The 17,373-nt window shown below is 46.8% G+C and overlaps 1 protein-coding gene across 7 annotated transcripts in view; it reads left to right on the forward strand.

The window, feature by feature from the left end:
- Positions 1–17,373, forward strand: part of AFF3 (ALF transcription elongation factor 3) — a 597,738-nt gene that overhangs the window by 545,473 nt on the left and 34,892 nt on the right. For all 7 annotated transcript variants that reach the window (XM_063594766.1, XM_063594765.1, XM_063594763.1 and 4 more), the window contains 3 exons: positions 3,973–5,067; positions 10,983–11,107; positions 15,240–15,441. In XM_063594766.1, coding sequence (XP_063450836.1) covers positions 3,973–5,067; positions 10,983–11,107; positions 15,240–15,441 — 1,422 coding nt within the window. The remainder of the gene's footprint in view (positions 1–3,972; positions 5,068–10,982; positions 11,108–15,239; positions 15,442–17,373) is intronic.

A 17,373-nucleotide genomic window follows, 5' to 3' on the forward strand; every position in this document is an offset into this window, starting at 1 on the left:
AAAAAAATAAAATAAAAAAGCCTGGATACATAACGTTGAACAGATCTGGGACAAAATAGGTTTATTCCACCTCTTTACCTACAGAATCATCACCCAGCCCTTACTATTGCTCGGGTATACTGTGTTTTCCATTGTGGCATTTCCCAAATCGATCTGACTCTGGAAACCCTCCTTCATGGGATAGATGAGCTAAAAGCACATTTTGGAAAATGCTGCCCTAGATCGTTCTTAAAAATCAGCAGAAATGTGATTCAAGTTGCTCGCTGACTCAACAAGCTTCTCATTTATTAGGTGCCTACGAGGTCCATGGCAGCGGGTACTTGAAGGATTTAGATGAAGCAGGGACCAGAGTGCGTGATGGAGAGCTGGTGCATGAGTCAGAGGGAAGATCAATTAGGGAGGAGAGTCATGGCTGAAAATATAAAGCAGCGAGCCAGCAAACAAACCAGAACCTTGGGCAGAAACCCCGGATGGACGGCTCAGGAGGCGGACTGTGGCCAGCCGCATGCCAGTGGCCTGGCGTCTGCAGCCTGAGGTTCCCCTCCTCACTGCCACTAAACTCTGTATCCTTGCAGCTTCCTTGGCCACAATTGCTTCATTTCCAGAATGGCAGATATTCCTGCTCTGCCTAACCTGTGAGGTTGTCGGGGGGAAAATGATGATGATAAAGGAATAAATGGTACAATTTGAGTGACAGCTCATTGTGAGTTGTTCTTATTAGGAGGAGAGACATGGCAATCTGCCTCCCTGACCTAGTATAGATGCTGCAAGGGATGCTAAAGAAACAGAGACCTGGCCCTTGCCTGAAAGAAGCATTTGGCTTTTTTGAAGACACAAGACATATATACACATGAAACAAATACGAACATCAAAAGACAACGCAATTGAGTATAACAGGGCAACAAGTACTGTTTGGAGTGTTCTTGGTGTTTTCTCCAAAATTCAGATCTAATTCTGTCATTTTAGGTTGAAGACTGACATTTCTCAAAGGAATGCGGTCCCCCTTTCACGAGGCTATGCCAAACAGTGGGAGACACAGTGGGAGACACAGTGATGCAGCCGTGGAGACAATTGGTCTTTAAACCTAGATGAGTGCAAAGTTAGTCTCGGTAGAGCCTGGTAGCTGTGCAGCTCTGGGTATGTCCCTTAGCCTCTCTGAGCCTCATCTACAAGTTAGGGGTGATAACCTTTCTTATCTGTAAAGATTAAATGAGATAATACACATGAAGTGGGAGTTAAACTGTAGGTATTCTGACAATGAAAGATGATTACAAGATAATGGACGCCCTTAAACGCCCCCCTTAGAAATTTGGATTTTGTTTGAGAGGCAATAGGAGGTTATTGTAGATCCTCGAGGAAAAAAAAAGTATGATTTAGTGATGTGTTGAAAGTGGGTACTTCAAACTGATTTCCTCAGCTGTGAAGTGCAGAAAAAATGACCCTAAAGCATACCAGGCAGTGGGCCTATACTAAATGTATTAAATTCTGCCCTTCTGTTAATGCTCCTGCTAGAAGGTTTCAGTGTGAATTTTCCCGTGTGCAGCTGTGTTTTGGCTACAAACAGACTTCTCTCACATATGAGATGTGGGCTATAGAAGGCTCCGGATGGTAGCAGTGAGGGAGAACTAGTGTGAAACACAGTGGCGGGGCCAGCGTGAGGGGTGTGTTCTGCCATGTGTGTGTGTGCCCTCTCCCAATATGTGCACCCTTTCTGCAAGAGGCCCCTTCAGCACCCATTCCTATTTACTGTGTCCCATTTGTCTAGGGAAGCTGAGGCACAGGCGAAGGCACTGACTTGATGAGAGAAATGGGGGTTGAGGGAGACAAAATTAGAAGCCATTGATTTTTGCCACCAAATTAGCTTTCAGGCACTCTCAGCTAATCTCAGGGGAGGTGAGGGATCCCCCTTGGCTGAGAAGCTGTTCCGTGTCCCACTGTCCTGCTTTCTCTGACCGTGGGAGGGCATCTGCCACCGCCACATGCACTGGGCACGTTCCATAGGTTTCCCGTGTTCCCTTTCTCTGGAGAAGCCAAATAAAGTGAGGTCGTGATTTACGTAGAACTCAGAGGTACAAAAACCATCTGTCTTTCTACTCATTTGCATATTTCTCTGGAGCCCCTGGTTCTGTTGGTGGCCATGAAAACAAGCAAAGAAAAAAGTCACGTCAAAGACCAGAATCTGTGTCGGGGCCAGGGGGTCCCCCCTTCCCCACCTGCACTCCAGGATGGGCTTCCACATCCTCAACAGCCCAGGGAAGGGGCCTTCATCCTCATTCTGGCCTTCACTGAAATTTTCTTGCTTCTCCAAGTCACCAGACACCCTGTGCCAGTCTGCCCCAAAGGGCAGTTGGTCCCATCTGGTTTGGGGCAACCAGCAAGATGTCCATGGTCCCTGTCATAGCTCTGGTTGCCTGATCCCCATGCTCTGTGGCCAATTCCTCTTGGCCCCAGCCCGCTCTGGCCCATCAGAGGCTTCCCATTTCCCTGAGCTGTGCCCCGGACTCAGCCAAGGCCCCTGCTTCTATGATACAGCCCTCTTATTCCCCTTCTGAAATGCTCAGTGCCTGGGGTGAGGCCAGGAGCCCTGAGTTCTGCTCTTAATACAGGCCTCACTGTTGAAAAACAAACCTTGATACTTCAAAGGAACCTTTTCAAATTTTATTATTTAAATTTATTTATTATTTTTATTAAAATTTTATTACATTGTATTATTTATATTTATTATGTTAAACCATTTTTTCTCTGGCAACAGACTCAATTTGCTCTAGACTTGAACTGATCAAGCTTGAAGTATGGAGCTAAGCAGTGTCTTCTTATTCTAGCCTGGTATCTGGTCTCCCCTGAAACAATGGATGCCACGAATTCGAAAGGTGGAAGGCCATAGGGAAGAAAAAACACATCACCTTAGCCAAAATACTTTCCCCATTTCACTTAGAGTCACAAATTGAAAATACTCTGGCTAAAATTCTATTCTTCTCAATACACCTGTTTTCTCTTAATTATCATAATGCTGGATAAATTGACTTTTTAGACATCAGCATTTACTCCCTGTAAAATTATTGGATTGGTCCTTAATTTTTTTTTGGCTTCTGAGACATAGATTCTTAGAGACACAACTGAAAAGTACAGACCTCTTCTAGGAACAAAATGCATCTACACATTTCCCATCCATTTGAGGGCATTCCCTAGCCATCCCCACACCCTCAACCACAGAGCCAACCTGTGGGGCCACAGTTCAAAACCAATGACTTTCATGAGTTGCTCTAAGTTAGCAAACCTGCTTGTAGGAAAGTGTTCCATCTCACCTCCATGTTTGAAATATTTCTAGCAAAGTGTGATGGAAGCAGGTTGAGGTTAGACTGACCCAGTCAGGCTGCCAAAGATGCACAAATACCTCTGAAATAGTTCTATACGCAAAACAAGCCATCTTCCCAAGGTCATTGCTCCTACTACCAAATTACTACAGCCTACCTGCCTTCAACACATAAATCATGTGTTAATTGTTTGAGATTGTAGGTTCCACTTAGTCCCCTCTTCAGATCTCCCCAAAGTTTTAAGTGTCACCAAAAAAACAAGTGATTTATGCTCAGGACCTCTAAACTATTCTCTGAGTTTTGGGGAATTTCAAGTTTACATATGTACATATAATTATAAAAAAAAATTTATACTAACACTCAAAAGTACTAGGAAATGGGTTCTAATGAGGCACAATGCTTTCCTTATTTTTCCAAAGAGGAAGTGCTGCAAGGACGTTTAGTGCCACGGGCCGGTAAGGACAGCATCATCCAGGCATCCTGAGTGCCACATGGGGCTGCCACACACGCTTAATGCTTCCATTTTCCTTTTGCTTCCAGCCCATTCGTTTTCTGCTCATATACTTAGAGAAGTAAGTCAAGATAAAAACAGCCAGGCCCCTTTTAAGTGAGCCTGTAATGAAAGATGTTTTGTTTGTCACCGGTTTTCTGCTTTCAGGCTGAACCGGCATCCTCTAACAAGTGGCAGCTGGATAAATGGCTAAACAAAGTTAATCCCCACAAGCCTCCTATTCTGATCCAAAATGAAAGCCACGGGCCAGAGAGCAATCAGTACTACAACCCGGTGAAAGAGGACGTCCAGGACTGTGGGAAAGTCCCCGACGTTTGCCAGCCCAGCCTGAGAGAGAAGGAGATCAAGAGCACTTGCAAGGAGGAGCAGAGGCCAAGGACAGCCAACAAGGCCCCTGGGAGTAAAGGCGTGAAGCAGAAGTCCCCGCCCGCGGCCGTGGCCCTGGCGGTGAGCGCAGCCGCCCCGCCACCCGCAGTGCCCTGTGCGCCCGCGGAGAACGCGCCCGCGCCTGCCCGGAGGTCCGCGGGCAAGAAGCCCACCAGGCGCACCGAGAGGACCTCAGCCGGGGACGGCGCCAACTGCCACCGGCCCGAGGAGCCCGCGGCCGCGGACGCGCTGGGGACGAGCGTGGTGGTCCCCCAGGAGCCCACCAAAACCAGGCCCTGTGGCAACAACAGAGCGAGCCACCGCAAGGAGCTGCGCTCCTCCGTGACCTGCGAGAAGCGCCGCACGCGGGGGCTAAGCAGGATCGTCCCCAAATCCAAGGAGTTCATTGAGACAGAGTCGTCATCTTCGTCCTCCTCCTCGGACTCCGACCTGGAGTCCGAGCAGGAGGAGTACCCTCTGTCCAAAGCACAGACCGTGGCTGCCTCTGCCTCCTCCGGGAATGATCAGAGGCTGAAGGAGGCCGCTGCCAACGGGGGCAATGGTCCTAGGGCCCCTGTAGGCTCCATCAACGCCAGGACCACCAGTGACATCGCGAAGGAGCTGGAGGAGCAGTTCTACACACTGGTCCCCTTTGGCCGGAACGAACTTCTCTCCCCTCTAAAGGACAGTGATGAGATCAGGTCTCTCTGGGTCAAAATCGACCTGACCCTCCTGTCCAGGATCCCAGAACACCTGCCCCAGGAGCCAGGGGTATTGAGCGCCCCTGCCACCAAGGACTCTGAGAGCGCACCGCCCAGCCACACCTCGGACACACCTGCAGAAAAGGCTTTGCCAAAATCCAAGAGGAAACGCAAGGTAGGCCTGGGGCTGACTGGGGTGCGGGGGCGTGGAGGGGAAGGGGCTATCTCTTAACTTGTGGGTACTTGGATAGAGCACCCATAGGCTGCTGTTTGGGACGGTAGGCTGCCACAGGAGTTTTGTGTGTCCTTACCTAACACACACTTCTAGGGCACTTACTATATCCAGACACTGTTGTAAGCACTTAACATCTAACTTAGTCCTTAGAACTGCTCAGTGAGGGAAGTACCATTATTATCCCTTTTTTTTGGGGGGGGGAGGGAGTCTCGCTCTGTCGCCCAAGCAGGAGTACGATGGCACAATCTCGGTTCACTGCAACCTCTGCCTCCCAGGTTCAGGCGATTCTCCTACCTCAGCCTCCCAAGTATCTGGGATTACAGGTGTCCACCACCATGCCCAGCTAATTTTTTTGTATTTTTAGTAAAGACAGGGTTTCACCATGTTGGCCGGGCTGGTCTCGAACTCCTGACCTCAAGTGATCAGCCTGCCTCAGCCTCCCAAAGTGCTGGGATTACAGGCATGAGCCACCATGCCCAGCCTATTATCCCTATTTTATAGTTATAGGTAATTAAGCCTTGTCCCACTGCATGTCAAAATAGGAAATATTTATCAAGCGTGTGCACACGCAGCTGGATGCAGGGCCTGTGAGAAAGCTAAACACATGAGAACCCTCACTCTTTGCTGGGAGGAATGGGGTGACATTGCTGGTGGGATCACTCATTGGCCCAAGAGGCCAGTGGCCTCATGAAGTTCAAGGTTGTGGCAGGTGAAAATGAATACGGCAGACCCTGATGCAGCATCAGAACCAGCAGCTGTTGCTTCCATTAGCATTGATCAAGGAGGGCTTCATGGTGGAGGGGCCCTGAAAACAGGGCTCTGTAGAGGAGGGATATTTGAATACGTCCAGGGTCAGGAATGGAAGCGGTGAGTCCAGGGAGTGAGAAGGGCAGCAAAAGCAAGGACAGGGAGAGCTGGGGGGCATCTCTGGCAGCAGACACTGAACGTGTAGCCCATTTCGAAGGTTTTTGTGCAGGGGAATACCTTAATCATCCATTAAAGCCAATTTTGAGGATTTTTAACCCCTCCTGTTACTGTATCTTCATAAGTAATTTTTATCACAGTGAAAAATACAATGGGTGACAGACCAAGATTGCAATATGCATGGATGGCTCCAAATTTAGGACAAAGTTTTCAGTAACAACAGCTCACAGGTATATAGGTCACCATGACAGATGCTGCTCTAGGCACTTTATACATGTTAAATCATTTCATCCTTATAACTTTATGAGGCAAATATTGTCATACCCATTTTACGGAGAGGGAACAGAGGCTCAGAGAGCCTAAAGCAACTTGCCCAAGGTTACATAGGTCCTAAGGGGCTGAGCCAGGAATTAACCCAGGCTGTCTGGCTTCAGAGCGTCACAATAAGAAATCAGTCTGAGGTTTGTATATTTTCCAGTTTTCTGAAGACAGTCTAGTCTATCAATAGAAAAGTTAGACTGGACACATATGTTTCACAGCTATTTCGAATCCCTGACTGAGAAGGGGACTAAGGAGTACAGCTTGTTACCTTGTCCTGGCCACGATGAATATATTTCTTGCTTTGTAAGTGCGCATGGAGAAGGCACTCAGTCTCCTTTTTATGACAATCATCTTTGTAACCTAAGGGCACCTATGACCAGAGAAATTCATTCTAAAGTACCAGACCGGGTACGGTGGCTCAAGCCTCTAATCCTACCACTTTGGGAGGCTGAGATGGGCGGATTGCCTGAGCTCAGGAGTTCAAGACCAGCCTGGACAACATGGTAAAATCCCATCTCTACTAAAATACAAAAAATCAGCTAGACATGATGGTACACACCTGTAGTCCCAGCTACTCAGGCAGCTGAGACAGGAGAATCACTTGAACCTGGGAGGCAGAGGTTGCAGTGAGCCAAGATCATGCCACTGCACTCCAGCCTAGGCAACAGAGCAAGACTCCATCTCAAAGAAATAAATAAATAAAATAAAAAATAAAGTACCAAAGGATGTTTTTCTTCACATAATATTAATAACATGAAGTAATTTATCCCTATAAAGTAGAATTTGAAGCCCTTGCAAGAAAGTTCATGAAAAGAAATATCTTCAAGGGGCAGCTTTTTGCTTTTCCTTGGTATGGATGCAAAGAAAAAAAAAAATTTTTTTTTTTTTTTTTTTGAGACAGAGTTTCGCTCTTGTTGCCCAGGCTGGAGTGCAATGATGCTCCACCATCTTGGCTCACCACAACCTCCGCCTCCTGGGTTCAAGTGATTCTCCTGCCTCAGCCTCCCGAGTAGCTTGGATTACAGGCATGTGCCACCATGCCTGGCTAATTTTGTATTTTTAGTACAGACGGGGTTTCACCATTGTTGGTCAGGCTGGTCTCGAACTCCCAACCTCAGGTGATCCGCCTGCCTCGGCCTCCTAAAGTGCTGGGATTACAGGCATGAGCCACTGCACGTGGCCAGCAAAGATAATTTTATAAAGAGGCCCCAACATAGTTTCCACCCAGCACTGGCCATTATTAGCCGGCAGTGGGCGCCCTTAGTTGGTCCCCATTGCCCTGAGAGTGCTCACATATAATGGAAAGTGTGTGGATTTTCACACCAAAGTGTCCTGACTTCAAATCCTGTCTTTACCATTTACCTCCTGCAGGGCCAGCTTTTCATGGGCCCCATGCATGGGACCATAGTGGTGTGCATCACCCAGGGCCCCTTGGAATTGAATGCTTGTGGCTGCCATCTTAAAATTTTTCCTGTAATCTTTGAATTTGTGATGCTGCAAATTGATGATACATGTGCAGGGGCATATGGAGCTTTGACTCACTGTGTTCCCACCTCCTTCCTGTTTCCGCAGGGCAGGTTCTGCCTGCGCTTCTGCCTCCTGGCACCCTGGGCCCTAGGCAGCCTCCCACTTCCTGTCTTAGTCCAGGGACTATTGCTGCCCTTGCCCCAAGAAGGGGCCTAGGTGCAGGCAGAGGAAGGATCTTGCCCATCCCTCATCCAGGTAGTAAGACATTCCAAAGAGGGTCTTGAAATCCCCTGGGGGTTGCCCATTTGCTGTGGGTTGTTGGGGAAATGCCTGACAACTCGGGCACCACAGGTAGGGCCTCTGATTGGCAGAAGGGGAACGCCCACACTGGTGGGCTGCACACATATACCTCGTCCAAGGGCAGACAGGGCCCTTGAGAGGCTACACTTGCCCCCCCAAGTATCCCCATGCCCAAAGAAGTACAGTGTGTATAGCAAATACTGTAGACACCTCCATGACAGAGACTGTGAAAGAATGGAAAATGTTTTCTATTTGAGGGCTTTATAACATCACTCTTTTCCTGCTTTTTGAACAAAGGGCCCAGCATTTTCATTTTGCACTAGACCCAGAAAGTTATTTATGGTCCTTGGCCTCCTCAGTGACCTTAATCAGGTGACCTTACTTTCTCTGAACATCAGTTTCTCCATCTAGAAAATGCTGACATCGGGGCCGGCCGTGCTGGCTCACTCCTGTAATCACAGCACTTTGGGAGGCCAAGGTGGGCGGATCACGAGATCAAGAGATCGAGACCATCCTGGCCAACATGGTGAAACCCTGTCTCTACTAAAAATACAAAAATAGCTGGGCGTGGTGGCGCGTGCCTGTAATCCCAGCTACTCAGGAGGCTGAGGCAGGAGAATCGCTTGAACCCTGGAGGCGGAGGCTGCACCGAGCTGAGATCATGCCATTGCACTCCAGCCTGGCAATAGAGTGAGACGCTGTCTCAAAAAAAAAATAAAAAAATGTTGACATCTTTGCAGGGGTGTTGTCAGATTCACACAATATGTTCCAACAATGCAAGTCAGTAACACTTGGCAGCTCATTTTCTTCCCTACCTGCTATTCCTCCTGTTTTTCTCTACACACCCTGTCTTCCTTACTACTTGCTGGTGCTCAGTCTTTGTTGAGTGTAGGAATCAATCAATCAGTTAATCATCTGGGAATGAGTGTGGCTTTTACCTCTGGGATGGATGGCTAACTGAATACACTGATGGAAATATACACATGAAATATGCAGAGATAGACATTGGTAATATATAGACAGATTGGAAATACATAAAGCCACCCAGGCATGAAGAGTTTACTAGAGAGATGTGCAGAAAGATGTACATAAAATTCCGTAATATTCTGTGTTTAAATAGTTGTATTACTTATGGCCATTTTTATTTTAACTTAAGAAGCTTCATTTATAGTAAGCCTGACACCTGGCTGTACTCATAAAATCTAAAGAATCATTAAACACAGACACAAGAGAAGTGAAAGAACATTCTTATAGTGCTCTTTACTTGGTATTCTGGGCATTAGTACCCCAGTACTGGGTGCTGGAGATGGGGCCCCATAGACCTGGCTGTCAAATTTGTGGAGTCTCGCCCTGCTGGAGCCCTGGAGCTAAGGACTAAGAACTCGGAGCTTTGGTTTGGGCCCTCCATGGGGGTACTATTACAGTGTGGGCATCTGGGAGCCCCTGTGGCAGAGGCTGTGTGGCAAAATCCCAGCCAGAGCGAGAAAGTCAGAGTCTTTCTCTCTTTGGTGTTGGCACTTGTCTCCTGGAAAACAATGCAGACAGCCCTGAGGATACCATACTAGGTTCCTGTTATCTCATGGAAAATGGTACTTTCTGAATATATTTGTGTTGCACCTTAACACATATCTAAAGTTAAACACAGGCTGGCCTGATAGCTGACACCTGTAATCCCAGCACTTTGGGAGCCCAAGGTGGGAGGATCGCTTGAGCCCAGGAGTTTGAGATCAGCCTGAGCAACATGGCAAAGCTCCGTCTCTACAAAAAATACAAAAAATTAGCCAGGCATGGTGGCACACACTTGCATTCCCAGCTACTTGGAAGGCGAGGCGGGAGGATCACCTGAGCCTGGGAGGTCGAGGCTGCAGTGAGCCATGATCACACCACTGCACTCCAGCCTGGGTGACAGAGCAAGACTCTGTCTCTAAATAAATAAATAAAATTAAACCCAATCATGGCAACAAGGATCCAATCAAAGTACTGTTTTAGAAAAAGGTACTTTATGGATTCTAAGATGTCATGGGATAGTAATTGAAAACTAGAATTAAGGCACCAAGAGATAATAGCTTCTGCTTGCAGTTCACAAAAGGCAATAATTTTTTTTGTTTGTTTTGAGACGGAGTCTCACTCTGTCGCCAGGCTGGAGTGCAGTGGCGTGATCTCGGCTCACTTAAATCTCTGCCTCCCAGGTTCAAGCGATTCTCCTGCCTCAGCCTCCCAAGTAGCTGGGACTACAGGCGTGCACCACCACACCTGGCTAATTTTTTGTATTTTAGTAGAGATGGGGTTTCACCATGTTGGCCAGGATGGTGTCGATCTCCTGACCTCGTGATTCGCCTGCCTCGGCCTCCCAAAGTGCTGGGATTACAGGCATGAGCCACCGCACCTGGCCAAGGCAAGAATTTTTAAGACAGAAAAGTCCAGGCTTGCCACTGCCCTTATGGCATGAATCCCAGAGAACACACACTTGCTGTACTTTATTCTGATACCAAGAAATGCCAAGGTGAGTGCCGCTGGAGCTGCAGTGGGAACTCAGACCAGTTGGAGGGCTAAATCCTAAGCCGGTTGATGGCAGAGCAGCTTTCAGAATTCAAAATGTTGAATCATGGCGTCGTGCCTCTCCTCTCCATCAGCTGTCAATTGTAAAACTGACAGATTTCATCCTTGCTTGTTGAGGAGCTAATGGGGAAGCTATGGCAGGGGCACAGCTGCTCAGGCTGTGCTTCGGGGAAGCCAGGTGAGTGGGGCTCCCAGGAGGCCTTGCTCTGTGGAAGTCGGTGCCTGGGAACTCATAATACCTCTTGAAATCCAGTGCTGATTGACTTTAGTTTATTTCCATACAGTGTGACAACGAAGACGACTACAGGGAGATCAAGAAGTCCCAGGGAGAGAAAGACAGCTCTTCAAGACTGGCCACCTCCACCAGTAATACTTTGTCTGCAAACCACTGCAACATGAACATCAACAGGTACGTGCATTCCCTCCAAAGTGGAAGTGAGCTGGAGAGATCTCTGGGTCTGAAAGTCACCTGCTATGTTGGAGGAGGGTCAGGCTTTTTGAGGACTACTCTGGTCAAGGTCTGCAGACTTGCTTCCCTCCTTTAACCCAAATCTTATCATTATGGCTACACATGTGCCACACATTATAGCTCCAGATACTCAGGCAAGGTACTTCTCCATAACCAAAGACCAGACATGCCCTCCCCAAGACATGCCCTTCCCCCAAAAAACCTTAATAACTGAATTTCTAATCAATATTTTAATGGTAACTGCTAAACTCATAAGAACACTAAGCTTATTACACAGACGAAGAAATACACACTTCAAGCTGAATCTCCATGTGTAGCACCTAAAGCAATTAATTGGATATAGACTAAAATTGTGGCCTTAGAAGGGTCCGTGCTCCCAAGGTTAAATGGCCACCCACACACTCCTCTCAAGAGGTTCCAGATGGACCCACCCAGCACTGACTCCCCTCTGTGATGAATGGCTTACAAGCAAAGCAAGATCCCAAGTATTTATTAGAAACAAGTAGCTTATCATCAGTCGTAGAAGCTCTTTCCATTTTGAAATACCACAGCACGGAAACCACTTTTCCTCTCTAAGACACTCCTCACCCTCCCTGACCGTATACATAGAATTTTGAAGAGAGATGAATGTCTCGGCACAACACATAAAAATGTAAACTGAAAGGTTAGGAAAAGATGTAGAGCAGTGCTAAAACTTGGCGAGGGAACTGGAGGGTGAGGGTGCACACACACAGGCCCACTGCAGCGCCGGAATCACCTTGAAAGGCGAGGGCTCCTGTGGGTCTGAGCGGGAGGGAGGGCTGCCCCTGCATGCTGCCCACTCCTCGGTCCTCTTTGCAGGGTGGATGCCAGCCCAAAATATTGGGAAAGGGGAAATGGGGAAAATGTAGTCCCCAAATATTTTTAAATGTGTGATATCCTTTAGTGCTTGTTAATGCACTAAATAACCTTTCTAGCTGATCTGGTGGCTTCCAGAATTTCTAAGCAGTGAGGAATATAAACCGTATGTATGCACAACTGCAATATGATATGAAAATAGCTGTGATTTGGCCGGGTGCGGTGGCTCACGCCTGTAATCCCAGCACTTTGGGAGGCTGAGGCGGGCGGATCACAAGGTCAGGAGTTCAAGACCAGCCTGGCCAATATGGTGAAACCCCGTATCTACTAAAAATATAAAAAAATTAGCTGGGTGTGGTGGCACGCTCCTGTAGTCCCAGCTACTTGGGAGGCTGAGGCCAGAGAATCGCTCAAACCCGGGAGGCAGAGGTTGCAGGGAGCCGAGATTGTGCCATGGCACTCCAGCCTGGGTGACATAGAGGTTCCATCTCAAAAAAGAAAAGAAAAAGAAAAAAAGAAAATAGCTGTGATTTATACCGGTGACACAGTCACAAGTGTTGTACTACTGCTCCTGCTAAACCATGACTCTGGTTTCATACCTTTACTCATAGTTGAAGGAAATGTTCTGTTACAGTGAGAGGTTAGTGAAAATGAAGAGGTCACTTCTCTATTCAAGTTATTGGACCCCAGGTTAAAAAACTCTTGCTCTAGAGACTTAGCCTGGCAGAGCCTCCTAGTTCTGATGGTTTTGTTGCTGTTAAGTGGTGACACAATGCATATAAAATGCTTAGAGTACATTCTTGGAAAGGTGGTCTGTGTACCTCTGGAATTGTGATTACTACTATCAAGTTTTACCAGTGCTGTACAGCAGTCCAAGAGAAGGGGATTGCCAATTTCAAAGAAGAGCTCCGAAGAAAGTTTCTTTGGCCAACTTGAATATATATATAAACTTGCAGTGATGAAAAACAGGCAATCATGATATCCATGATAATATTTAATGTCACAGTTTTGTTTTCCATGCACTGTAAAAATCATAAAGTAGGTCAAATAATAGAGACTGAGGAAAAGGTCTTTCTTCACTCACATTTCGAGAAACAATTACAATCAGGCTGTTCGCATTATCTTCAGCATCAGCACCTTAGCCATCACTAGATGAGCAACTTTTGATTCTCCCAAAGCACTTTTGCGTGACACAGCCTCTATGTTGTTAGACACACCGTGCTTTTGGAACAGTGCTTTTCACCAGAAATTCTATCCCCACATGTATCCATTTGCATAACATTCAGAACCTTGGTTTTGTCATTTGTTCTAGAGGTCTGTGTTTGTAATTTCTCCACTGTGACCACCAGCTAAGGAAATTGCTTTTCGAAGTGACTTTAGTGGCTTCTTTGCAGTGATAACCAACACGTGCAATTAAGAGATCCCAACCTCAAGAATAATGAGTAAATCTTTGTTAGATGGCTTTACCATTTTTTAACTGACTCTACCAGGTGACCTCTATAAGTATCCTAAATTAGCGATGACTGAGTTTATTTCAAACTAATCTGTCTTCCCCAAACAATACTTTTAAGTGATAGAGCCCTAACAATATAATATACATTGCAAACTCAGGTATAAGTGAATCCCTCTTCACTGATGGTTGATTTTGGAGAATGTTATATTCAAGCACAGACAGTAGTTTTGAAGGTAAAATAAGGAGTTAGGAATCAGAAACTGTAACTTCTACTCACCATTTTTATTTATTATTTTATTTATTTATGTATTTATTTTGGAGACGGAGTCTTATTCTGTCGCCCACGCTGGAGTGCAGTGGCGCAATCTCGCCTCACTGCAACATCCACCTCTCCCAAGCAATTCTCCTGCCTCAGCCTCCTGAGCTGAGTAGCTGGGATTACAGGCATGCGCCACCACACCTGGCTAATTTTTGTATTTTTAGCAGAGAGGGGGTTTCACCGTGTTGGCCAGGCTGGTCTCGAACTCCCGACCTCAAGTGATCCGCCCACCTTGGCCTCCCAAAGTGCTGGGATTACAGGCATGAGCCACCACACCCGGCCTCCTACTCACCGTTTTTATATTCTAGGTTTAATCTGATCAATCCCTTGTTAAGTCATAAACTCAGATATTAAGAATTGGCTTCACATATTGCAGGTTGTTCTCTGGTTTTATTATTTTTCTATATTATATTTAGTACAAGCTCAGATGAGATAGCAAAAGTCTTTTTAGAAATGTGGAATATGGACTGGGCACGGTAGCTCACGCCTGTAATCCCAGCACTTTGGGAGGCCGAGGCAGGTGGATCACCTGAGAATAGAAGTTCAAGACCAGCTTGAACATGGTGAAACCCCGTCTCTACTAAAAATACAAAAAGTAGCCGGATGTGGTGGCAGGCACCTGTAATCCCAGCTACTCGGGAGTCCTCGGGAGGCTGAGGCAGGAAAATCACTTGAACCCAGGAGGCAGAGGCTGCAGTGAGCCAAGATTGTGCCATTGCACTCCAGCCTGGGTGACGAGCGAAACTCCATCTCAAAAAAATAAAAAATAAAAAGAAGTGTAGAATTTGGCTGGGCACGATGGCTCATGTCTGTAATCCCAGCACTTTGGGAGGCCGAGGCACCTTGAATCCAGGAGTTCGAGACCAGCTTGGGCAACATGGTGAAACCCTATCTCTACAAAAAATATGAAAAATTAGCCCGGTGTGGTGATGCATACCTGTAGTCCCTGCTACTCAGGAGGCTGAAGTGGGAGGATTGCCTGAGCCCAGGAGGTTAGTGCTACAGTGAGCCAAGATCCTGCCACTGCTCTCCAGCCTGGGCAGCAGAGCCAGATCCCGTCTCAAAAAAAGGCAGAAATGTAGAATTCATTTATTGTTGTTGATTGACTTTCCCACTGCTTGCTCCTTATGCTTGTTAGGAAAACAGTAAGTTGTTTGTTGGGTATTTTGAGATCCTTGGATAAAGGACTTGGAAAATGAAGGTGTTATTAGTCTTAGTCATGTACTTTGGTGCTGGCTCCAGAATTACTACTCATCCTGATGGGAAGAGAAAAGAAACAGTGAGTGAGATCTGCTTATTGTTTGTTATGATCCTAATGCCATTAACTTGTTTCCTGGTATAATAATTCCCAATAAGCTTCTCCTACCAACAGGTCCCAGTTGGGTGGTTTGGGTCATATGAAAACATTTACCTTTCCCTGTGCTGACTCTGTAACATTCCATTACCGTAATTTCCTTTTTCAGTGTGGCAATACCAATAAATAAAAATGAAAAAATGCTTCGGTCGCCCATCTCACCCCTCTCCGATGCATCTAAACACAAATACACCAGCGAGGACTTAACTTCTTCCAGCCGACCTAATGGCAACAGTTTGTTTACTTCAGCCTCTTCCAGCAAAAAGCCTAAGGCCGACAGCCAGCTGCAGCCTCACGGCGGAGACCTCACGGTTTGTTGATGCTCTTCCTTTCCCAATTAAAACCAAAATGAAATTGAGCGCCCCCAAGCTCTGTCTCTAACCTAGCACAGTCTGAACACATGCTTGAGGTCCCTTGAGAATTCCTGAATGCCTCCCGCTTCTAGGAGGACCCAACAGAGGACAGCCCCCTTCACTCTCCCAACAGAGAGCGGGGAAGAAGAACCCTGAGGGAGAGTTCTAACCCTCAGTTGCTTAGGCAAGATTTTATTTTTCCTTCTGAAAAGAAAAGACCTCAAAGTAATACCATCCCGGGACAAAGTAAATTAGGAGTTTGAATCAACCAGTCTTTCTGTTGGGAAAAATTTCTTATCCCAGGGCAGAGTTAAATCTGGGATTGAAACCCCACACTGAAAGCTACAGGGCCCCCACTCTGCCCTTATTGGCCAGTGTCACAGCCGCAGTGGGGGACCCCCACCACCACCCCTTTTCCAGTGATCTCGGGTGATTCCAGCACGCCCCAGGGGAAGAGCAGGGGACTTGGGTTCACAATCTGACCTCACCTCTTAGCTGCAGTGTGATCTTGGGCCAGTTGCTTAATCTCTCTACTCCTGTTTCTTTACCTGCAAAATGGTAGTGATAAGACTTAAAAGAGACAATATCATGAAAAGACCCCAACCGGGTGTGGTGGCTCATGCCTGTAATCCCAGCACTTTGGGAGGCTGCGGCGGGCGGATCACCTGAGGTCAGGAGTTCAAGACCAGCCTGGCCAACATGGTGAAACCCCATCTATACTGAAAATACAAAAATTAGCCTAGCGTGGTGGCAGGCGCCTGTAGTCCCAGCTATTCAGGAGGCTGAGGTAGTAGAATTGCTTGAACCTGGGAGGCGGAGGTTGCAGTGAGCTGAGATCTCGGCACTGCACTCCAGCCCGGGCGACAGAGCAAGACTCTGTCTCAAAAAAAAAAAAAAAAAAAAAAAACTCCAACACCTAGGGACGCCTATGCAACTAACACTACACGTTAGTTCCTCTTCACTGCCATGCCAGCCTCTAACAGCCAGTGGCCCTGGACCACTCATCCTTTCAGGAACATTAGTTACTTCCAAACCCTCCCCTGTAGTAATCACTGTGCCTATCAAAACCAGCTGGGTGGCCAAGCGTGGTGGCACATGCCTGTAATCTCAGCTACTCAGGAGGCTGAAGCAGGAGAATCGCTTGAACCTGGGAGGTGGAGGTTACAGTGAGCCGAGATCGCACCACTGCACTCCAGCCTGGGTGACAGAGCGAGACTCTGTCTCAAAAAAAAAAAAAAAGAACAGGACTCTGCAAAGAAAGATGAGAAAGATGAGGGAGGGAGCAGTGTGTAACACTTTATCCCATGAATTAAAGATTATTAAAAGTTGCTGGAAGTTCCCACGAGAGCCTAAATCTTACAGCATCCTCAGGAAATGAACCTTTTTTGTGCACCCTCACTTGGGAGCAGTGGTCTTTAATTCTAGACTGAAAGAATTGGGGAATACCTATATTAGAAAAACATGGAACAAAAAGCCACCAACTCAAGTTTTTTTTATTTCCCTCTATATCCTTATATCATGAGCAACTATGATACGCAGAGAACTATAAACCAATTGTAGATTTTATTTAGTTATTTTTCACCGAACAGGTGCTCATTCGGTAAGTACTTATCACGTGCTGGGCACTGTGCTGAGCACCAGAGATGCAGTAACAATCCAGCGGATCCCATTTGTGCCCGCATGAAGCTTACAGTTCTAGGGAGAGAGCCTTATACAGGGGATCACACACATGCATGATTCACCACCAATGGTTTCAGTGCTAAAAAGGGAACTCACAAAGAACTAGGAGCTCTTATAACAAAGCAGCTTGAATTAGTCCTAGGAGTGGCAAACTTTCTGCAAAGCAGGTTTTTTGGTTTTTTTTTGAGACGGAGTCTCGCTCTGTCGCCC

Source organism: Pan paniscus, chromosome 12 (genome assembly GCF_029289425.2).
Source record: "Pan paniscus chromosome 12, NHGRI_mPanPan1-v2.0_pri, whole genome shotgun sequence".
Classification (NCBI taxonomy): domain Eukaryota; kingdom Metazoa; phylum Chordata; class Mammalia; order Primates; family Hominidae; genus Pan; species Pan paniscus.